Raw genomic sequence first — 23,785 nt, 5'->3', positions numbered from 1 at the left:
ACTATTGACATGGAGAGGGGGTGAGGAGGAGGCGTCTCTAGACTATTGACATGGAGAGGAGGTGAGGAGGAAGCGTCTCTAGACTATTGACATGGAGAGGGGGTGAGGAGGAGGCGTCTCTAGACTATTGACATGGAGAGGGGGTGAGGAGGAGGCGTCTCTAGACTATTGACATGGAGAGGGGGAGAGGAGGAGGCGTCTAGACTATTGACATGGAGAGGAGGTAGCGTCTCTAGACTATTGACATGGAGAGGGGGTGAGGAGGAGGCGTCTCTAGACTATTGACATGGAGAGGAGGAGGCGTCTCTAGACTATTGACATGGAGAGGAGGAAGCGTCTCTAGACTATTGACATGGAGAGGGGGTGAGGAGGAGGCGTCTCTAGACTATTGACATGGAGAGGGGGTGAGGAGGAGGCGTCTCTAGACTATTGACATGGAGAGGGGGAGAGGAGGAGGCGTCTAGACTATTGACATGGAGAGGAGGTAGCGTCTCTAGACTATTGACATGGAGAGGGGGTGAGGAGGAGGCGTCTCTAGACTATTGACATGGAGAGGAGGAGGCGTCTCTAGACTATTGACATGGAGAGGAGGAAGCGTCTCTAGACTATTGACATGGAGTGGGGGTGAGGAGGAGGCGTCTCTAGACTATTGACATGGAGAGGAGGAAGCGTCTCTAGACTATTGACATGGAGAGGGGGTGAGGAGGAGGCGTCTCTAGACTATTGACATGGAGAGGGGGAGAGGAGGAGGTGTCTAGACTATTGACATGGAGAGGAGGTAGCGTCTCTAGACTATTGACATGGAGAGGGGGTGAGGAGGAGGTGTCTCTAGACTATTGACATGGAGAGGAGGTGAGGAGGAAGCGTCTCTAGACTATTGACATGGAGAGGAGGAAGCGTCTCTAGACTATTGACATGGAGTGGGGGTGAGGAGGAGGCGTCTCTAGACTATTGACATGGAGAGGAGGAAGCGTCTCTAGACTATTGACATGGAGAGGGGGTGAGGAGGAGGCGTCTCTAGACTATTGACATGGAGAGGAGGAAGCGTCTCTAGACTATTGACATGGAGATGGGGTGAGGAGGATGCGTCTCTAGACTATTGACATGGAGAGGGGGTGAGGAGGGGGGCAGGGTGACATAAATAAACACACAGAAATGAACCAAACTGGTTTGGGATGAAGGTGACCTTAGAACAAGGTTGTGTGTCTTGAGAGTGAAACCACGGCTCATACAAGGCGTGGCCTTTCTTCACCCCTGACAGGATGGGATGGAAACCCTGTATGTGTTCTCAGGTCTGTCCGCTGGCCGTAGTTAGTCGTTGACTACTGGCAGTGGAAGTGTGTGTGCGTGTGTTTATTGTTGCAGAAACTAACCTGGTTTGATCATGTCAGTTGTCACTGCTTTTGTTTGTGGCTTAGTTTGCCTTTTAGTCAAGAGAATGAGGTTGGGAGGAAGGAAGCTATTTTTATTTGATTTTGTCCGAAAATAAATGTAGCCCAGTCCTTTAAAAATAAATCCCCAAAATAAAAAAAACCTGTACTGAAAACCACCAAGTCCAACTTGATGTAGTTTGTAGTTTTGGAGCCACACCCTTCATGACTCCTGGGAGAAATCAAGTGTTAATGTTTGAGTTGGAACAGAACCTGGCAGCTACTTCAACACCAGGAAGTGAGGAGCACAGGGCCTGTTCAAGAGGTCCTTACAGAACGTTCAGGTAGAAATATGTGGTGTTGAACGGATGTGATTGGCTGTCTGAATCCCTATTCTATTTCTATATGCAACGTTCAGAACATTTCACATCACTGAGAATACACCCCCATCTCTACAGACCCTGGGTCACATCACTGAGAATAAACCCCCATCTCTACAGACCCTGGGTCACATCACTGAGAATAAACCCCCATCTCTACAGACCCTGGGTCACATCACTGAGAATACACCCCCATCTCTACAGACCCTGGGTCACATCACTGAGAATACACCTCCATCTCTACAGACCCTGGGTCACACCTCCATCTCTACAGACCCTGGGTCACACCTCCATCTCTACAGACCCTGGGTCACACCTCCATCTCTACAGACCCTGGGTCACACCTCCATCTCTACAGACCCTGGGTCACACCTCCATCTCTACAGACCCTGGGTCACACCTCCATCTCTACAGACCCTGGGTCACATCACTGAGAATACACCTCCATCTCTACAGACCCTGGGTCACACCTCCATCTCTACAGACCCTGGGTCACACCTCCATCTCTACAGACCCTGGGTCACACCTCCATCTCTACAGACCCTGGGTCACACCTCCATCTCTACAGACCCTGGGTCACGCCTCGATCTCTACAGACCCTGGGTCTCCATCTCTACAGACCCTGGGTCTCCATCTCTACAGACTCCATCTCTTGTCCTAGTTCTACCTGTGTTCTACCTGAGTTCCCTGTCCTAGTTCTACCTGTGTTCCCTGTCTCTGTGTTCCCTGTCTCTCTGTGTTCCCTGTCTCTCTGTGTTCCCGTTCAGTCTGTGTTCCCTGTCTCTCTGTGTTCCCTGTCTCTCTGTGTTCCCTGTCTCTCTCTGTGTTCCCTGTCTCTCTCTGTGTTCCCTGTCTCTCTCTATGTTCCCTGTCTCTCTCTCTGTGTTCCCTGTCTCTCTCTCTGTGTTCCCTGACTCTGAGTGTAGGTGAGGTCATGGTCACTTTCTGTACAGCCGACAGTCAAACTGAAGATGCAAACACGTCTGTGCTGAAAATAAAGTTATTTCGTAAAGATGGTCTGTGTTGTTTATGATAAGGGCCACATACCATAACCACGCTATGAATAACATCACAAATTGTATATGAAACGTGAATAGATTTATTTTAAATACATTTGTGACGTTCTAACTAAAAGCCCTAAATGTTTGCATATCATAGCATGAATCCCTTTAATGTTTACATACTGGTTTACCTAGTTCAAACTATTCAATCCCCTTTCCACATTTTGTTGCGTTCAAGCCTGAATTTAAAATGGATTATATTGAAATGTGTCACGAGCCCTACACACAATACTAACCTAAATGACAGGAGGCCTGTACAGAATAAACATGTCAAAACTTGCATCCTGTTTGCAATGAGGCACTGAGTACCACTTCATATTTTCAAGGATATTGGTGGCTGCATCATGTTATGGGTATGCTTGTCATCAGCAACCACTAGGGATTTTGGGGGGGGGGGGGAATAAATGGAATAGAGCTAAGCACAGGCAAAATCTGCTTTCCACCAGACACTGGGAGACAAATTCACTGTTCGGTAGGACAAAAACACAAATGTACACTGGAGTTGGTTACCGAGACGATATTGAATGCTGCTCCTGATTGGCCTAGTTACAGTATTGACTTAAATTGTCATAAATCTATGGAAAGACCTGAAAATCACAGCCAACTTCACAGAGCACTTATGAGTGAGTACCTATGTAAATTAGATATTTCTGTATTTAATTTTCAATAAATTAGCAAACATTTCTAAAAACATGTTTTCACTTTGTCATTATGGGATATTGTGATGTCATTATGGGGTATTGTGATGTCAGATGGGTGTGAAAAAAATCAAATCAATTTTGATTTCGGGCTGTAACACAACAACATGTGGAATAAGTAATTATGGGATATTGTGATGTCATATGGGTGATTTCAGGCTGTAACACAACATGTGGAATAAGTCATTATGGGATATTGTGATGTCATTATGGGGTATTGTATGTCAGATGGGTGATTTCAGGCTGTAACACAACATGTGGAATAAGTCCAGCTGTCTAATAATCTACATACAGAGAAGGACCAGGAAATGTCACAATGCAGACAGAGTGGAAGAGTAAGAGACACATTTTAATACCATGTGGACAAGATCAGGACAAAGGATGCATGTCAGCGTGAACACTGAGCAAAAACATGCAATAATTTCAAAAGATTTTTACTAAATTAGTTTATATAAGGAAATCAGGAAATGTAAATAAGTCCTGATCTATGGAATACAGATAGGTTCGGGTGGTTACAGATATATATTTTTTTAAGATAGGGGCGTGGATCAGAAAACCAGTCAGTGTCTGGTGTGACCACCATTTTCCTCATGCAGCGCGACACATCTTCGCATAGAGTTGTGGAATGCTGTCCCACTACTCTTCAATGGTTGTGCGTAGTTGTGTGTCATGACCAGCTTGTCCAAGCATTTCATGGTTACAGATGTGAGTGCTACGGGGCGGTAATCGTTTCAGGGCAGGTTACCTTTTTAAATTCATAGGAACTGAGACAATCTGTCTGCTTGAAACATGTTGGGATTACAGAATGGGACAAGGAGATGTTGAAAAGGTCAGTGAAGACACGGACGGGAAATCAGGATAATGATTTAAACGGTTTCACTGTCCGCATCCGGCAACACGTGTAAGATACCCAGATGCCTGCGGAAGATCTGATCACCATGCATCTTTTAATCATCTACACCTGTCTGAAAATGTGGACAAGACCAGGACGCATGTTAGCGCCAGGTATAAACGAGGCTATTAGGGCAGGAGATGGGTGGATACTGTGGCCCAGGGAGAGCAATATGTTGAAAACAGGATTCTTGTAACTGCCCAAAGCACAAAAATCTCACTAAAAGTGCCTTCAGTACCCACACAGCTCTGCTGTAACCCTGCAATGACACAGGACTTGAAAGTGTTGGTTGACTGCACTGGGAGGGAGGGAGGGGGGTCTAGCCTTTTAGAAGTTACTTCTTAAACAAAATCTCTTTCTCTTAACAATAGTAAAATAAACATGATCAGATTTTTTTTGGAGCATACATGTTATTTTATAGTATGTTCTGCTCATCTTTATCAATGTTTTCAAAAAATATTGTATTTTCAGTTGCAATGTGGCTATCGGAAGTTAATAGTTGTATCCCTTTGGAGAAAATCACTTACTGCTTGAGGAATAAATTAAAGACATTTTACAGAATTTGACAACCTTTTATTGACTATATGGAGAATTTCCCCACATCTCATTGATTGAATAATCCTTATATAATGTTTCACACGTAATGTATAACATGTAGTTTACAGCAGGTGACCATATGGTCAAATCTCCCCCACATCTCATTGATTGAATAATCCTTATATAATGTTTCACACGTAATGTATAACATGTAGTTTACAGCAGGTGACCATATGGTCAAATGTCTCATTTATTTTTTCTTATTGTATGTTTGTATATATATATATATATATATAGTTATTTGTTACGCTCGTCTGTTACTTTGTCCTATCGTTGTCTATCTTTTCACTTTTGAATGTTCTTAATCGGAAAATGCAAAAAATAAAATATTTTAAAAATGTATTTAAAAAAAAAAAGTTTTTACATGAACTTGTTAATGAACGATTAAAATGTTTTTATTGTAGTGAATGCTTTGAGTTCTGTAAATGAGTCATGGGGGGGGGACCTTGAACATTTTGTAGTAACAGGAACTGCAAGAAGTCCGTCCATAGCACAGAGCGCTGCCGCTGGTGACCAGGAAATACTCCGCCTTCTACTCCTATAACACTCGTCAGGTCATGATGGAAAATGTAACGGATGTGAAACGGCTAGCTTAGTTAGCGGCGGTGCGCGCTAAATATTGTTTCAATCGGTGACGTCACTTGCTCTGAGACCTTTAAGTAGCAGTTCCCTTTGCTCTGCAAGGGCCGCGGCTTTTGTGGAGCGATGGGTAACGATGCTTCGAGGGGTGACTGTTGTTGATGTGTGCAGAGGGGCCCTGGTTCGAGCCCGGGTCGCGGCGAGGGGACGGTCTAAAGTTATACTGTTACACAGACTTAGGGGTCAGTGGTCTAAGGTGAGAGTAGAGGGTAAGGTGTAGGGAAAGACTAACGTCACCTTTCTGCATGTCCCCTACCAATGGACTATCCTCGGTCCCATGGAACATTCCTGATAGTCTGTACAGTGCATTATGAAAGCATTCAGACCTGTTGACTTGTTCTACCTTTTGTTTAAACTCGGGGGAGAAGGACCTTGGTTTTTGGTTCTGACGTGCACTGTCAACTGTGGGTCCTTATATAGACAGGTGTGTCTTTTCCAAATCATGTCCAATCAATTGAATTTACCACAGGTGGACTCCAATCAAGGTTGTGGAAACGGTACAACAGTCTGCCTCCACACACCAACCCCTCCAGACAGGACAGACGGTACAACAGTCTGCCTCCACACACCAACCCCTCCAGAGAGGACAGACGGTACAACGGTCTGCCTCCACACACCAACCCCTCCAGAGAGGACAGACGGTACAACGGTCTGCCTCCACACACCAACCCCTCCAGAGAGGACAGACGGTACAACGGTCTGCCTCCACACACCAACCCCTCCAGAGAGGACAGACGGTACAACGGTCTGCCTCCACACACCAACCCCTCCAGAGAGGACAGACGGTACAACAGTCTGCCTCCACACACACACATTAGAACCTTCAGATATATACCCACTAATCGAGCACATTGCGAAACAGTCACACACATTAAGCCTTATGTGAAATGAAATCTGTGCTCATCCGTTCCTGTGTTTCACCTACAGGAAGTGGTCTATCTGCTGCAGCAGCTCCATGTCTATGGATTGTTACCTACAGGAAGTGGTCTTTCTCCTGCAGCAGCTCCATGTCTATGGATCGTTACCTACAGGAAGCGGTCTATCTGCTACAGCAACTCCATGTCTACAGATGGGCTCTACTGAACATGAGGGATGTGAAGGATTGAAACTCGATATCCAGCGTCTCTATGGAGAATGAAAATTAGAGTCAACTGCAAAGTCAATTTAGTTATTCTCACATTACACACTTGTCCCTGTCTCTCCCTAGAGAAACATGTCATTATACTTCAGTATGTAGAGCCATACCATGCAAGGCAGTGAAGAGCAAACAGTGGTGGTGGAGTGGCCTCTGGCTATCTGTAAATGATGTCTGAGTGGTGGAGTGGCCTCTGGCTATCTGTAAATGATGTCTGAGTGGTGGAGTGTGCCTCTGGCTATCTGTAAATGATGTTTGAGTGGTGGAGTGTGCCTCTGGCTATCTGTAAATGATGTCTGAGTGGTGGAGTGTGCCTCTGGCTATCTGTAAATGATGTCTGAGTGGTGGAGTGGCCTCTGGCTATCTGTAAATGATGTCTGAGTGGTGGAGTGTACCTCTGGCTATCTGTAAATGATGTCTGAGTGGTGGAGTGTGCCTCTGGCTATCTGTAAATGATGTCTGAGTGGTGGAGTGGCCTCTGGCTATCTGTAAATGATGTCTGAGTGGTGGAGTGTGCCTCTGGCTATCTGTAAATGATGTCTGAGTGGTGGAGTGTGCCTCTGGCTATCTGTAAATGATGTCTGAGTGGTGGAGTGTGCCTCTGGCTATCTGTAAATTATGTCTGAGTGGTGGAGTGTGCCTCTGGCTATCTGTAAATGATGTCTGAGTGGTGGAGTGTGCCTCTGGCTATCTGTAAATTATGTCTGAGTGGTGGAGTGGCCTCTGGCTATCTGTAAATGATGTCTGAGTGGTGGAGTGGCCTCTGGCTATCTGTAAATGATGTCTGAGTGGTGGAGTGGCCTCTGGCTATCTGTAAATGATGTCTGAGTGGTGGAGTGTGCCTCTGGCTATCTGTAAATGATGTCTGAGTGGTGGAGTGGCCTCTGGCTATCTGTAAATGATGTCTGAGTGGTGGCGTGGCCTCTGGCTATCTGTAAATGATGTCTGAGTGGTGGAGTGGCCTCTGGCTATCCATTCGTTTGAAAAACAAGAAAATTATGCCATCTGGTTTACTTAATGTAAGGAATTTTAAATTATTCATAATTTCACTTTTGATACTTATGTCTATTTTAGCAATTATATTTACTTTTGATACTTAAGTATATTTAAAATCAAATCCTTTTACACTTTTGCTCAAGTAGTATTTTACTGGGTGACTTTCACTTTAGTCATTTTTTATTAAAGCATCTTTACTTACACTCAAGTATAACAACAATTGGGTATTTTTTCCACCACTGGTGCTGTCTATCTGGGTCAGAGAAATCATGAAAAACTCCCATCTTTCCCTTAATGCGTCTGCGCAACTTTCTGTGCGTCAACGTCACCTGTTTCACAGCAATATCCAGGAAGTGAGTCGCCGCTTGTTGTTATTGTTCAATTGATAGCTAGCTAGCTGGCTAGTTAACACAGATTTTTTTTGTTGCTGTTCATTTTCGTGGTCCGAAAATGGCGACTTTTATTTCTGTCCCGTTAAAGAAGTCGTCTGAAGTAGATCTAGTTAAACCACTTTCGAAATTCGTCACGGCGACATACCCAGCGGCTGAGGAGCAAGCGGACTACATCCGATCCGTGGAGGAGTTGAACAAGCTGCGCAAGAGTGCTCTGGGGAGGCCGCTCGACAAACACGAAAGCTCACTGGAAATCCTCCTGAGGTTAGAAAGACTGCCAGACTCGAGTAGCTAGTTTAGGTTCGCTAGTCTGCTAACTCCAGCTAGCTGCTTAACCTGTGTAGAAATGGCTAGGCTTGATGCTAACTAACTGGATTGCCGCACCCTGAAATTCTCGGATGCGGTTTTTCCCCTTTTGAGTCATGTGTTTGTCAATGCGTTAACTTGTCATAAATTGTTAATCGATGTCTTAATTCCTCAACAACGAGTTCCCCGTGTGAAATGAACTTGCTGTCAATTAGCTTAAGTAACGTAGTTCGCAATGTTGCTTAGCTAACTTTCCTGTTAGCCAAGTCGAGGAGACGTCGTTAGGATGAACAGTTGCAATTAGTTCATTTCCCAGCTGGCATCCTTGTCCGTTTGACCAGCCGCAATATCATATTTCAAGGTGTCATTGTCAAATTCTGCAAAGTCACGAGACCCAGGAAGGGTGGGAATAATTAGTGGAACTTTCCAACAGGAATCTGTTCCAAAAACTTCGTAAATAACAAGGACGCCAACAAACAACTCATACAAAGTAGCACGATCAATTCACCTTGTAAACTAGCTGCCGAATAGGCATCAACTCACAAAATGTAATGAAGTAGCCCACTCGCTGTCCGGTATCTTATTCTGCCGCTATACAACGTTGTTTGTTGGCGTCCTTGTTATTTACGAAGTGAAGACCAATAACAACATGTTCATGTTTCCAATTCTAACTAGTGTGTATTGTTATGCTACTGCAACACGAAGTAATGTTCGTTTCAGGAGAATTATGTGTGGATGGTTTCAGGAGGGCTACCTCCTATGCCACTATAGCTTCTTGAAAGATACTCATCTGAAACAAGTTTTAGGTGGAGGGATGCAATATTACCATTCAGAATATACATTGTCTGTGCTGTATTGATCTGCGTTATCTGTTTGTGTATGTAGATATAATATAGTCCCTTGCCTCTGCTCTGGTTTAGCTGAATAATACCGATCTCATCTTAAAAAGAATACCCCAACCCACACTATGATGTGTTAGGGATGTTTTGCATAGCGCTCCATGCAGCAAACAGTAAAGGAGGTTTGTTAACCAAATAGCAGTCCTGTCTTTGACTCCGGTCCCCTGTGACGTTACGGACTCTGTTCTCTGGTCCCCTGTGACGTTACGGACTCTGTTCTCCGGTCCCCTGTGACGTTACGGACTCTGTTCTCCGGTCCCCTGTGACGTTACGGACTCTGTTCTCCGGTCCCCTGTGACGTTACCTCTGACTTTCTATCCTCTCTGGTTTTCTACCCAGTGATCTATTCTATAAAGTACTAGTGACGTCAGCATGGTTTAAGACCAGTGTTTCTCAACCCAGTTCCTCCTGTACCCCTAACAGTACACGGCTTGAAATCAAATGTGATTGGTCACATGCGCCGAATACAACTTTACCGTTAAACGCTTACTGACAAGCCCTTAACCAACAATACAGTTGTAAGAAAGGCTATATAGGGGGGGGGGGGGGGTAACGATACTGAGTCAAGGGGGGGCGGGGGGCGGGGGGGTACTGAGTCAATGTGGGGGGGGGGGGGGGGTACGGGTCAGGCAAGGTAATTGAGCTAATATGTACATCTAGGGTTGTAGCCATTGACAAGCACACTTAATTCAACTCATTGAGGACTTGATGATTAGTTGACAACTTTATACTTTGCTTCCCTGTGTGGAGTCAAATGACTCTTAGTTTACCCTGGTATTGTCCACAGAGCATTATATAATCTCATCTCATATGTATATACTGTACTCGAAACCATCTACTGCATCTTGCCAATGCTGTTCTGTACCATCACTCATTCATATATCTTTATGTACATATTCTTCATCCCTTTACACTTGTGTGTGTGTATAAGGTAGTTGTTGTGAAATTGTTAGGTTAGATTACTCGTTGGTTATTACTGCATTGTCAGAACTAGAAGCACAAGCATTTCGCTACACTTGCATTAACATCTGCTAACCATGATTTATAACAATAGTTACAATAGAGCCCTAGCAGCTCTGCTTTCTCTACACTACTGTTCCTACTGTTATAGCTGCAGTTCTTAGGCTAACTGGTATTGTCTAGTAGCCAGTCCCACAGCCAAGTGCCAACACTAGACTGTATCTTTCATGTTGAAGGACAAGGAAGCCAAACACTGTTACCAGGGGTGTGTATCCATTCCCTCATACTTTTGTGTCCTGTTTTCTTTTAGTGTCAGTCAGCAACTCTCTCTTTTTTTTTTTGTCCATTCTCTTTGTCTTTGCACTTCTCTCTCTGCCTCTCTCTCTGTTTCTGCAGTGTGAGGTAGGAGGGTGGATGTTAGGGCTAAGGAGTGTTTGCTGGAGGAACGTAATTAATGTTAGCATAGGCGTGCTAGCTACAGGGTGGTGTAGGGCCATGCTATCGCTAGCCCACATTAGCATTCTGGTTGCGCTCTACACTGCTCGTAGGCACCTATGAGGGGATTGTTAGCATTGGAGCCTCTCCTTGGCTCTTAACTAATGACCCATGTGCCAGGTAGCTATGGCAACGGGCCTTGTATTCCGTATCCCTTTCACAGCCCTGCAGACAGACAGCCAACTAGTCGCTAGCAGTCCTGGCTGGGACGAAACTCCAAACTGGAAATATAAATATAATTTGTTTTTCATCACATACTTGAGAGTACTCAATTGGCACTTTATTCCAACTCCCGGTGTAATGGAACCAGTGGAAATTGATCAGAAAATACAAACCCTGTGTACATGTACGTAGTTTGGTCTCTTAGCATGACAACTTTAGTGTAACCGTGGTAATCATTGTTTGTGCCTAAAATGCTTCAGCGCTCCCCTTTTGCTCTTCTCTCTCTTCTCTCTGTTTTCCTCCTTTCCCATTCTCAGACTGCACTTCTGCTAGTTCCACTCCTTCCTCTCCCATCTCTCCTTCCTTCCTCTCTGTCCTCTTTTCAAGGGGTTATTCCTGACCTGAGTCAGCTGCAGTACCAGTATAACACCAACTGTAGTACACAGGGATTTCTCCAGTCACAACTCTCTGTCTTTCACTCTGATGTCAATCCTTAGAATAGAATGTTCCAGATCACGGTAGCAGATAGCTGAAGAATATTACCACACCGGTGTTTATCTGAAGAGTGACAGTCGCCCCACTCTCTGACTCACTGTCATGTGTCTCTCACTGTCATGTGTCTCTCACACACTTCTCTCTTTTCTGATTGGTCCAAACAATAAAAGTGTGTTCTCCCGCTTCTCCTGTAGGTACTATGACCAGCTGTGTGCTGTGGAGCCCAAGTTCCCCTTCTCTGAAAACCAGGTAGATTACAACCTTCCATCCACTCAATGCTGAAGGGTGGGGGGGGGGGGTGCACAACAACGGTACAATAGAAAACTACACTACAGTGTCTGTCTGCAGAGAATCACGTCACACATGAACCGCTAGTCAATAATAACAGGTGATCATGTTGCTGATTTGATTAGGATCTCTTTTAGTCCCCATTTGGACTAATCTTCCAAGAGTCCTTAAACATTAAAATACAATTTATAATACAAACACACTTTCACATATAACACACTATTACAAACAGACATAATACACTAGCATAATTACCCAATAAATACTCAATATAAAAAAATATTGATTCTTCATCTACTATAGTCCCACAACATTTCTATATACTATATTTAAATTGTTTTTAAATAATGTTTAAACTTATATATCTAATCTCTCTGTCTTCCTGCAGCTGTGTCTAACCTTCACATGGAAAGATGCCTTTGATAAAGGCTCACTGTTCGGGGGCTCAGTCAAACTAGGTAGGCCACAGACACATTCAGGCCTCTGGGCATGGTTAGTTCTAGCAGATGTATGAGGAAGTCCTATTGCATGATGGGTGTTTTTCTCCTTGTCTTTTTTTTTATCGTAACTGATTAATTTCCTGTATATAGTCTGTGTGTCGCACACGACCAGCCCAACTCTGTCTCTCACCCCTCACACACACACATACAGTGACCAATGTTCCCTCTAAGTTGCCGTGCAGCTCCTCGGGGAAAATATCAGCACAAGGAGAGAAGCACGAGATTGAACTTCACTCAACGTTCTAGAGTTTTCCCCTTTAGTTAACACTATCAACGTTCTAGAGTTTTCTCCTTTAGTTAACACTATCAACGTTCTAGAGTTTTCCCCTTTAGGTAACACTATCAACGTTCTAGAGTTTTCCCCTTTAGTTAACACTATCAACGTTCTAGAGTTTTCCCCTTTAGGTAACACTATCAACGTTCTAGAGTTTTCCCCTTTAGTTAACACTATCAACGTTCTAGAGTTTTCCCCTTTAGGTAACACTATCAACGTTCTAGAGTTTTCCCCTTTAGGTAACACTATCAACGTTCTAGAGTTTTCCCCTTTAGGTAACACTATCAACGTTCTAGAGTTTTCCCCTTTAGTTAACACTATCAACGTTCTAGAGTTTTCTCCTTTAGTTAACACTATCAACGTTCTAGAGTTTTCCCCTTTAGTTAACACTATCAACGTTCTAGAGTTTTCCCCTTTAGTTAACACTATCAACGTTCTAGAGTTTTCCCCTTTAGGTAACACTATCAACGTTCTAGAGTTTTCCCCTTTAGTTAACACTATCAACGTTCTAGAGTTTTCCCCTTTAGGTAACACTATCAACGTTCTAGAGTTTTCCCCTTTAGGTAACACTATCAACGTTCTAGAGTTTTCCCCTTTAGGTAACACTATCAGCGTTCTAGAGTTTTCCCCTTTAGTTAACACTATCAACGTTCTAGAGTTTTCTCCTTTAGTTAACACTATCAACGTTCTAGAGTTTTCCCCTTTAGTTAACACTATCAACGTTCTAGAGTTTTCTCCTTTAGTTAACACTATCAACGTTCTAGAGTTTTCCCCTTTAGGTAACACTATCAACGTTCTAGAGTTTTCCCCTTTAGGTAACACTATCAGCGTTCTAGAGTTTTCCCCTTTAGTTAACACTATCAACGTTCTAGAGTTTTCTCCTTTAGTTAACACTATCAACGTTCTAGAGTTTTCCCCTTTAGTTAACACTATCAACGTTCTAGAGTTTTCCCCTTTAGTTAACACTATCAACGTTCTAGAGTTTTCCCTTTTAGTTAACACTATCAACGTTTCCCTTTACTGTGGGAATTGTGATCGAATCAACGCAAATATTCACCACTTTCAATGCAACGTACCAAAACAAACTATCAAGAGATTTTGTTGTAGGCAGAACACATCGCTGTAGGATTCTATTGCTCACGACTCAGAGCTCTACTCTACCTCGGTGCGGCATAACCAATCAGAGATCTACCTCGGTGCGGCATAACCAATCAGAGATCTACCTCGGTGCGGCATAACCAATCAGAGATCTACCTCGGTGCGGCATAACCAATCAGCGATCTACCTCGGTGCGGCATAACCAATCAGAGATCTACCTCGGTGCGGCATAACCAATCAGAGATCTACCTCGGTGCGGCATAACCAATCAGCGATCTACCTCGGTGCGGCATAACCAATCAGCGATCTACCTCGGTGCGGCATAACCAATCAGCGATCTACCTCGGTGCGGCATAACCAATCAGCGATCTACTCTACACAGACCGGTGCGGCATAACCAATCAGAGCTGCGTATATGGTACTGTGCCATTTGACTCTGAACTGGACTGTGTTTTCAGCTGTGGTTGTGGGTAGAGAGCTGCATGTAATCACGTGCACATTGTGTTCATATCCTTTACTAGTTAGTGAGTTATTAGCCCAGTTATAGATCATTAGTAGTCAACAATAGCGGAGTGATTTACTTCCAACAAAAACATGTACATTTCTAGACATCTTTGAAAAGCGAGTCAGGTAAAGGTCTCAAAGGAACAGTGTTGTGTTTTGAGACAGGCTTCAATAAGCTAAGTAGCCAATAGGCAGAGGGTAAAATAATTTGCCTGATTCTCTGTAAATAATGGGAATAATAATGAATTGTTTTGTTTTGTTAAGTGGTTTCTTGCATCAAACAACACAACATTTTCATTCTCCTCCTTGTCTGAAGGACAAGTGGATCAACAGGTTCATGTCAAGCCCTGCATGTTTTTTAAGTCTCACACATTGGCTGCATGATAGAACAGGTACTTCCATGTTAAAATGTCATGGGATGCATTTTCTCCATTGTTTTTGATGGTAGGCCGCTCTGGTAGGCCGCTCTGGTAGGCCGACATTATGATCAAATAGCCACAGTAGCCTACTTGACCACTTAAAACTGTAACTTAAAGCAGGTACAGCCTCAGTGTTCACAGTAAAACTGTAACTTAAAGCAGGTACAGCCTCAGTGTTCCCAGTAAAACTGTAACTAAAAGCTGGTACAGCCTCAGTGTTCACAGTAAAACTGTAACTTAAAGCAGGTACTGCCTCAGTGTTCACAGTAAAACTGTAACTTAAAGCAGGTAGAGCCTCAGTGTTCACAGTAAAACTGTAACTTAAAGCAGGTAGAGCCTCAGTGTTCACAGTAAACGCGCGCTGGAAATTGCACAGAATTTTCAGAACGTTCAAGTTTGAGCTCAGCAGACCTGAAATTAGCTCAGTGCTGGGAAAAAAATGAATGGGAACATTAATAGAAACCCTAGGAAACCACAAGGCAACCTTATTCTGTGAGTGTTGTGAGGTATGTCAGCCTGAAGCCTTTCTGGCACCTTGAGCTCAGACGAACAGGTGTGTGTGTGTGTGAGTGTGTTTTCTACATTGTAGAATAATAGTGAAGACATCAAAACTATGAAATAACACATATGGAATCATGTAGTAACCAAAAAAAAGTGTTAAACAAATCAGAAATATATTTTAGATTCTTCAAAGTAGCCACCCTTTGCCTCGATGACAGCTTTGCACTCTTTTGACTGTACTGTGTGTGTGTGTGTGTATTAGCCCTCGCCAGTCTGGGATATGAGAAGACGTGTGTGTTGTTCAACGGAGCAGCGTTGGCGAGTCAGATCGCTTCAGAACAGAACCTGGACAGCGACGAAGGACTGAAGGCCGCAGCCAAATACTACCAGGTACTACTATAGTAATACTACAATATAGCCAAATACTACCAGGTACTACTATAGTAATACTACAATATAGCCAAATACTATCAGGTACTACTATAGTAATACTACAATATAGCTAAATGCTACTAGGTACAGTTGAAGTGGGAAGTTTACATACACTTAGGTTGGAGTCATTAAACCTCGTTTTTCAACCACTCCACAAATTTCTTGTTAACAAACTATAGTTTTGGCAGGTCGGTTAGGACATCTACTTTGTGCATGACACAAGTAATTTTTCCAACAATTGTTTACAGATTATTTCACTTATAATTCACTGTATCACAATTCCAGTGGGTCAGATATTTACAAACACTAAGTTGACTGTGCCTTTAAACAGCTTGGAAAATTCCAGAAAATGATGTCATGGCTTTAGAAGCTTTTGATAGGCTAATTGACATCATTTGAGTCAATTGGAGGTGTACCTGTGGATGTATTTCAAGGCCTACCTTCAAACTCAGTGCCTCTTTGCTTGACATCATGGGAAAATCAAAAGAAATCCGCCAAGACCTCAGAATAGAAATTGTAGACCTCCACAAGTCTGGTTCATTCTTGGGAGCAATTTCCAAACACCTGAAGGTACCACGTTCATCTGTAAAAACAGTAGTACGCAAGTATAAACACCATGGGACCAAGCAGCCGTCATACCGCTCAGGAAGGAGACGCGTTCTGTCTCCTAGAGATGAACGTACTTTAGTGTGAAAAGTGCAAATCAATCCCAGAACAGCAACGGACCTTGTGAAGATGATGGAGGAAACCGGTACAAAAGTATCTACATCCACAGTAAAAACGAGTCCTTTATCGACATAACCTGAAAGGCCGCTCGGCAAGGAAGAAGCCACTGTTCCAAAACAGCCTTAAAAAAGCCAGACTACGGTTTGCAACTGCACATGGGGACAAAGATCATACTTTTTGGAGAAATGTCCTCTGGTCTGATGAAACAAAAATAGAACTGTTTGGCCATAATGACCATCGTTATGTTTGGAGGAAAAAGGTGTAGGCTTGCAACCCGAAGAACACCATCCCAGCTGTGAAGCATGGAGGTGGCAGCATCATGTTGTGGGGGTGCTTTGCTGCAGGAGGGACTGGTGCACTTCACAAAATAGATGGCATCATGAGGGAGGAAAATTATGTGGATATATTGAAGCAACATCTCAAGGCATCAGTCAGGAAGTTAAAGCTTGGTCGCAAATGGGCATTCTAAATGGGCAATGACCCCAAGCATCCTTTCAATGTTGTGGCAAATGGCTTAAGGACAACAACGTCAAGGTATTGGAGTGACCCTCACAAAGCCCTGAACTCAATCCTATAGACAATTTGTGGGCAGAACTAAAAAAAAAGCCTGTACGAGCAAGGAGGCCTACAAACCTGACTCAGTTACACCAGTTCTGTCAGGAGGAATGGGTTAAAATTCACCCACTTATTGTGGGAAGCTTGTGGAAGGCTATCCGAAACATTTGACCCAAGTTAAACAATTTAAAGGCAATGCTACCAAATACTAATTGAGTGTATGTAAACTTCTGACCCACCGGGAATGTGATGAAAGAAATAAAAGCTGAAATAAATCATTCTCTCTACTATTATTCTGACATTTCTCATTCTTAAAATAAAGTGATCCTAACTGACCTAAGACAGGGCATTTTTACTCGGATTAACTGTAAAGAATTGTGAAAAACTGAGTTTAAATGTATGTGGCTAAGGTGTATGTACACTTCAACTGTACTTCTGTATACTACAATACAGCCAAATACTACCAGGTATTACTTCAGTACTAGCGATGATGGCGTAGCCAATTACACATTTTTATCATTGTAATGCTACTTAGAAATAATATAACCGATACTCTGTCTCTCTCTCTTTCTGTTTCTGTCTCTCTCTCTTTCTGTCTCTCTTTCTGTTTCTCTCTCTCTTTCTGTCTCTCTCTCTCTCTCTTTCTGTGCTCTCTCTCTCTCTCTCTCTCTCTCTCTCTTTCTGTCTCTCTCTTTCTGTCTCTCTGTGTGTCTCACCCCCTCCCCCCAGTTGGCGAGTGGAGCATTTGGTCACATTAAGGACACAGTGCTGTCAGCTCTGAACAGAGAACCTACTATGGACATCTCTCCTGAGACTGTAGGAACCCTCAGTCTCATCATGCTGGCCCAGGCACAGGAGGTGTTCTTCCTCAAGGCTACGTCAGGTACGTTCACACGCTTTACACGCTTTACATGCGCGTACATGAATCGAGTAACCATGGTATCATTCGCCATGCAGATAAGATGAAGGACGCCATCATCGCTAAACTGGCGAATCAGACGGCAGATTTCTACGGTGACGCCTTCAAGCAGTGCCAGTACAAAGAGAACCTGCCCAAGGTGTGTGTGTGTGTGTGAGAGAGAGAGAGACCGAACTACTCACTAGACGGGGAAGGATGAGAGGGACTTTCCCCTTTCTCTCATGTCACTATCTCTGTTCTGATTAGTTGATTACCACACAGTCTCCATTCTGATTTGTTATTCACTAACTGGGCTGTTTTCTCATTGGTTGGTCACACTTTGGGCTGTATTCTTATTGGCCCTTTTGCCGTCCTACTTCCATTCTGATTGGTCTCTCACTACCAAATAATGGGCTTCTGAAATTAAGTGTGTATTAAACCTGTCTCACTGCCAAACCACACACACACACACACACACACACACCGTTCTCTGTGATGTAGGTTGGGTGAATGTTTCAGAAAGGTTAAACACTCACTGCCTGTCCTGTTCTTTCTCCCGTTATCCTCCTCTCTCTGCATCCCTCGTGTTGGTGGTGGTGGTGTTGGTGGTGTGTGTGTGTGTGTATGTTTCTGATTGCCTGTCTGTTCGTGATTGGTTGTCGTGATGTGCATACTCATTCGTGATTTGCTCTTGCCGATCTTTGTGCTGTTGTGTGGTTTGCTCTCTCTGTGTGTGTGGTTTGCTCTCTCTGTGTGTGTGGTTTGCTCTCTCTCTGTGTGTGTGGTTTGCTCTCTCTCTGTGTGTGTGGTTTGCTCTCTCTCTGTGTGTGTGGTTTGCTCTCTCTCTGTGTGTGTGGTTTGCTCTCTCTCTGTGTGTGTGGTTTGCTCTCTGTGTGTGTGTGTGTGTGGTTTGCTCCGTGTGTGTGTGGGGGGTTTGCTCCGTGTGTGTGTGGGGGGTTTGCTCCGTGTGTGTGGTTTGCTCCGTGTGTGTGTGTGGTTTGCTCCGTGTGTGTGTGTGTGTGGGGGGTTTGCTCTGTGTGTTTGTGTGTGTGTGTGTGGGGTTTGCTCCGTGTGTGTGTGTGGTTTGCTCCGTGGTTGTTCTCTTGTCAGTATTTCTATTTCCAGGAGGTGCTGCCGGTGCTGTCAGCTAAACACTGCATCATGCAGGCCAACGCTGAACTGCACCAGTCTCTCCTCGCCAAGCAGAAGAAACGCTTTGGAGAGGAGATCGCTCGCCTACAGGTACACACACACACACACACACACACACACGGAGCAAACCACACACACACACACACACACACACACACACACACACACACACACACCTAAACCAGTGGAGAGGAGATCGCTCGCCTACAGGTAAACGCACACACACACACACCTAAACCAGTGGAGAGGAGATCGCTCGCCTACAGGTACAAAGACACACACACACACTTAACCCAGTGGTTCCGACAGAGTTTTTAACTCCACCTGATAATTTAGATTTTCCACTGACCGAATTAACACTCAACCAAAGTCTTCCTCCTTAGTCTTCTCCCGCTCTTCTTTTGTCTCGTTCCCTCAGCACGCTACAGAGCTGGTGAAGACTGTAGCGTCTCGCTATGACGAGTACGTCAGTGTGAAGGATTTGAGCGATAGGATCAGCCGCGCTCTGACGGCCGCCAAGAAGGACAACGACTTCATCTACCACGACCGTGTCCCCGAGGTCAAAGACCTGGAACACATCGGCAAGGCAGCGCTGGTCAAGGCTACCACCATCACACCTCCGCTCAGCGCCAAGTTCACTGGTGAGAGGAACAACACACACACACACACACACACTGTTTCCCACACACACACACACACACACTGTTTCCCACACGCACACACACTGTTTCTTTTTGCGTAAATGTCTGATAGAATTCGCAAATGTGTGTGTGTGTGTGTGTGTGTGTGTAGACTTGTTTGAGAAGATGGTGCCCATGGCTGTGCAGCAGAGTATGAGTGTGTACAGCCAGAGGAAGGCTGAGACGGTCAACAGACTGGTGGGAACCATGAGAGAAGCTACCAACCTCTGCAACGGGTATGAATGTTACTTTACACTGTATTAACAGTTCAATTGATTGTTGTACTGTGCTGTTTGAGTTGACATCAGGGATGGTCAACTGGCGGCCCCACGACCCACCGTTTTGAAGTGCCCGCTGATCAACGACATGTTGTTTATCTCAGTCGGTGTCTCAACTTCCTGTTGCCAGTTAAAATATTAGAATATACAAGGGGCAATTTAGGAATGTGGCTGTGCAGTTTCTCTCCTATGACAGGCCCTAACATAAGGACAACTCAAGAGTATTCTGTTCTTCTGAAATACACTACATTTTCTTCATATCATGTTTCTTTAGACCTGTCTAAAATAAATAATGGATTTATTGTGAAGGTGTAGGCTGATTTACATGGATTTATTTGTACACGTGGAAGACATTACCGTGAGACCAGCAGTTAATTAACGGCCAATGGCTGACAATTTTGTGACCCCCACAGCTCTAATCTAAACTTGTTATCATGGTTGAATTATCGACTGCCCCTCCCCCCCCCACACATTAATTTTGTTAGTCAGTCTCTCAGATATCATATTAACAACGGCAAACATTTATCTCCACCCGATGGCAAAATAAGTCAAATTGCATGAAATTGAAATTAGTTATAAACTTGCAGAATCTTTCTCTCCGCCCCATAACAAAATGTGTAGAATTACAGCTACTTTGCTTTAAAACTGGAAACGTTTCTCTCCGATGTCAATTTGGCCCCGTTATTTCTCTGCTAGGGTCCCGGGGGGGGGGGGGGGGTAACGCAGACCTGCGAGCAACTGAAGCCCCTCATCATGAGTTCAGATTTTTTTGTGCCCCACAACCCCATCAAAGTTGCCCCTCCCTGCATGACAATATCTATAAAGATTGATAATGTATTGATAATTTAACAACAGTGTCCTGGCATCTCTGAACCTGCCTGCGGCTCTGGAGGACCTGTCTGGAGATTCTATCCCACAATCCATTGTTGAGAAGGCCCGTGCCATCGTCCAGCAGGGGGGGCTGCAGAGCATAGAGCAGCTGATCAGAGATCTGCCTGAACTACTTACACGAAACCGAGAGATACTGGAGGAGGTAAACACACACACACACACACACACACACACACTGTAAATACACATACACACACACACACACATATATACATACACACATACATACCTCCCTGAACTACTGACACGAAACGGAGAGATACTGGAGGAGGTAAACACACACACACACACACTGTAAATACACATACACACACTGTAAATACACATACACACACACACACACTGTAAATACACATACACACACACACACACACACACACACACTGTAAATACACACACACACACACACTGTAAATACACATACACACATACATATCTCCCTGAACTACTGACACAAAACCGAGAGATACTGGAGGAGGTAAACACACACACACTGTAAATACACATACACACACACACACACTGTAAATACACATACACACACACACACACACACTGTAAATACACATACACACATACATATCTCCCTGAACTACTGACACAAAACCGAGAGATACTGGAGGAGGTAAACACACACACACTGTAAATACACATACACACACACACACACTGTAAATACACATACACACACACACACACACTGTAAATACACATACACACACACATACATACCTCCCTGAACTACTGACACGAAACGGAGAGATACTGGACGAAGTGCACGCGCTCCTTTATATACCCACGATGTGTGTGTGTGTGTGTGTGTTGTATAATGTGTGTGTTTTGTAGTCTCTGAAGATGCTGGGTGATGAGGAGTCGACAGACAGCGAGCTGAGATCCAAGTTCAGCCAACGCTGGAACAGAACTCCCTCTGGAGACCTCTACAAACCACTCAGAGCAGGTACACACACCTGTAGACCTCTACAAACCACTCAGAGCAGGTACACACACCTGTAGACCTCTACAAACCACTCAGAGCAGGTACACACACCTGTAGACCTCTACAAACCACTCAGAACAGGTACTCACACCTGTAGACCTCTACAAACCACTCAGAGCAGGTACACACACCTGTAGACCTCTACAAACCACTCAGAGCAGGCACACACACCTGTAGACCTCTATAAACCACTCAGAGCAGGTACACACACATGTAGACCTCTATAAACCACTCAGAGCAGGTACACACACCTGTAGACCTCTATAAACCACTCAGAGCAGGTACACACACATGTAGACCTCTACAAACCACTCAGAGCAGGTACACACACCTGTAGACCTCTATAAACCACTCAGAGCAGGTACACACACCTGTAGACCTCTATAAACCACTCAGAGCAGGTACTCACACATCCAAAAATACACATATTGTTAAATACTGATAGGTGTGGTGTTGTGTAGCACTGATGTTAAATGTTCTGTCACCCCTCCCTCTCCTCCCCCGGTCCAGAGGGGGGTAACTTCCGCAGTGTGCTGGACAAGGCAGTGCAGGCGGACCAGGTGGTCAGGGAGCGTTACAATACACACTGTGAGATGATCGCTCTGCTCTGTAAACCAGAGGCTGAACTCACCGCTGCCATACCATCAGCCAATCCTGTGAAGACACTGCAGGGCAGCGAGGTGAGAGAGTATGTGTGTGTGCTAACCGTGTGTATTCTGTCCTTTACCTGTGTATGTGTGTGTGTGTATATCCCCTCTCTCTGTGTGTGTGTATATCCCCTCTCTCTGTGTGTGTGTATATCCCCTCTCTGTGTGTGTGTGTATATCCCCTCTCTGTGTGTGTGTGTATATCCCCTCTCTGTGTGTGTGTATATCCTCTCTCTCTAGGTGTGTGTGTGTGTGTATATCCCCTCTCTCTAGGTGTGTGTGTGTGTATATCCCCTCTCTCTAGGTGTGTGTGTGTGTGTGTATATCCCCTCTCTCTAGGTGTGTGTGTGTGTGTATATCCTCTCTCTCTGTCTCTCTGTCTCTCTGTCTCTCTGTCTCTCTGTGTGTGTGTTCTCTCTCTAGGTGGTGTGTGTGTTTTAACAGTATGTGTTTTCTCTAGGTGGTGAGTGTGTTGCGTTCCCAGCTGGCCCAGTTAGAGGAAGTGAAGAAGGAGAGGGAGGGGTTGGAGGTGGAGATTAAGGGCGTGGCCTTTGACATGTCCTCCAGCTTCCTGACGGCTCTGGCTCAGGACGGGGCCATCAATGAGGAGGCACTGTCAATGAGCCAGCTGGACCAATCATATGGCAGCTACAGCCAGAGGGTTCAGGCCAGCCTCCGTTCTCAGGAAGAACTGCTGGGCAAAGTGCAGGTACACACACACCTGATATATACACACAGAAACACACACCTGATATATACACACAGAAACACACACCTGATATATATACACACACACACACCTGATATATTTTTATATATATATATATATATATATATATATATATACACATACACCCACACACACACCTGATATATATATACAGTGCCTTGCGAAAGTATTCGGCCCCCTTTGCGACCTTTTGCCACATTTCAGGCTTCAAACATAAAGATATAAAACTGTATTTTTTTGTGAAGAATCAACAACAAGTGGGACACAATCATGAAGTGGAACGACATTTATTGGATATTTCAAACTTTTTTAACAAATCAAAAACTGAAAAAGTGTGCGTGCAAAATGATTCAGCCCCCTTAAGTTAATACTTTGTAGCGCCACCTTTTGCTGCGATTACAGCTGTAAGTCGCTTGGGGTATGTCTCTATCAGTTTTGCACATCGAGAGACTGACATTTTTTCCCATTCCTCCTTGCAAAACAGCTCGAGCTCAGTGAGGTTGGATGGAGAGCATTTGTGAACAGCAGTTTTCAGTTCTTTCCACAGATTCTCGATTGGATTCAGGTCTGGACTTGGTCTGGACTTTGACTTGGCCATTCTAACACCTGGATATGTTTATTATTGAACCATTCCATTGTAGATTTTGCTTTATGTTTTGGATCATTGTCTTGTTGGAAGACAAATCTCCGTCCCAGTCTCAGGTCTTTTGCAGACTCCATCAGGTTTTCTTCCAGAAT

General features: G+C 44.3%; 1 protein-coding gene and 1 long non-coding RNA gene across 5 annotated transcripts in view; both read left to right on the top strand.

Moving 5' to 3' along the window:
• The window catches only part of LOC118946454, a 1,203-nt gene extending 597 nt beyond the window's left edge, over positions 1-606 (top strand). The window contains exons 2-3 of the long non-coding RNA XR_005041284.1: positions 265-363; positions 592-606. This is a non-coding gene — a long non-coding RNA (uncharacterized LOC118946454). The remainder of the gene's footprint in view (positions 1-264; positions 364-591) is intronic.
• A 7,469-nt stretch (positions 607-8,075) lies between these two features.
• LOC110487897 (programmed cell death 6-interacting protein) overlaps positions 8,076-23,785 on the top strand; it is a 37,178-nt gene continuing 21,468 nt past the window's right edge. For 2 of the 4 annotated variants that reach the window (XM_036971816.1, XM_036971815.1), the window contains exons 1-13: positions 8,076-8,424; positions 11,672-11,726; positions 12,154-12,223; positions 15,324-15,451; positions 17,504-17,657; positions 17,732-17,832; positions 18,783-18,914; positions 19,243-19,465; positions 19,617-19,740; positions 20,638-20,815; positions 21,520-21,631; positions 22,181-22,350; positions 22,778-23,026. In XM_036971816.1, coding sequence (XP_036827711.1) covers positions 8,219-8,424; positions 11,672-11,726; positions 12,154-12,223; positions 15,324-15,451; positions 17,504-17,657; positions 17,732-17,832; positions 18,783-18,914; positions 19,243-19,465; positions 19,617-19,740; positions 20,638-20,815; positions 21,520-21,631; positions 22,181-22,350; positions 22,778-23,026 — 1,902 coding nt within the window. In that variant the 5' untranslated portion in view covers positions 8,076-8,218. The remainder of the gene's footprint in view (positions 8,425-11,671; positions 11,727-12,153; positions 12,224-15,323; positions 15,452-17,503; positions 17,658-17,731; positions 17,833-18,782; positions 18,915-19,242; positions 19,466-19,616; positions 19,741-20,637; positions 20,816-21,519; positions 21,632-22,180; positions 22,351-22,777; positions 23,027-23,785) is intronic. The other 2 variants (XM_036971817.1, XM_036971814.1) reach the window with 2 other exon arrangements.

This window comes from Oncorhynchus mykiss, chromosome 32, assembly GCF_013265735.2.
Source record: "Oncorhynchus mykiss isolate Arlee chromosome 32, USDA_OmykA_1.1, whole genome shotgun sequence".
NCBI lineage: Eukaryota > Metazoa > Chordata > Actinopteri > Salmoniformes > Salmonidae > Oncorhynchus > Oncorhynchus mykiss.
The sequence above is the reverse complement of the archived record's forward strand: the minus strand, read 5'-3'. Positions and strand labels throughout refer to the sequence as shown.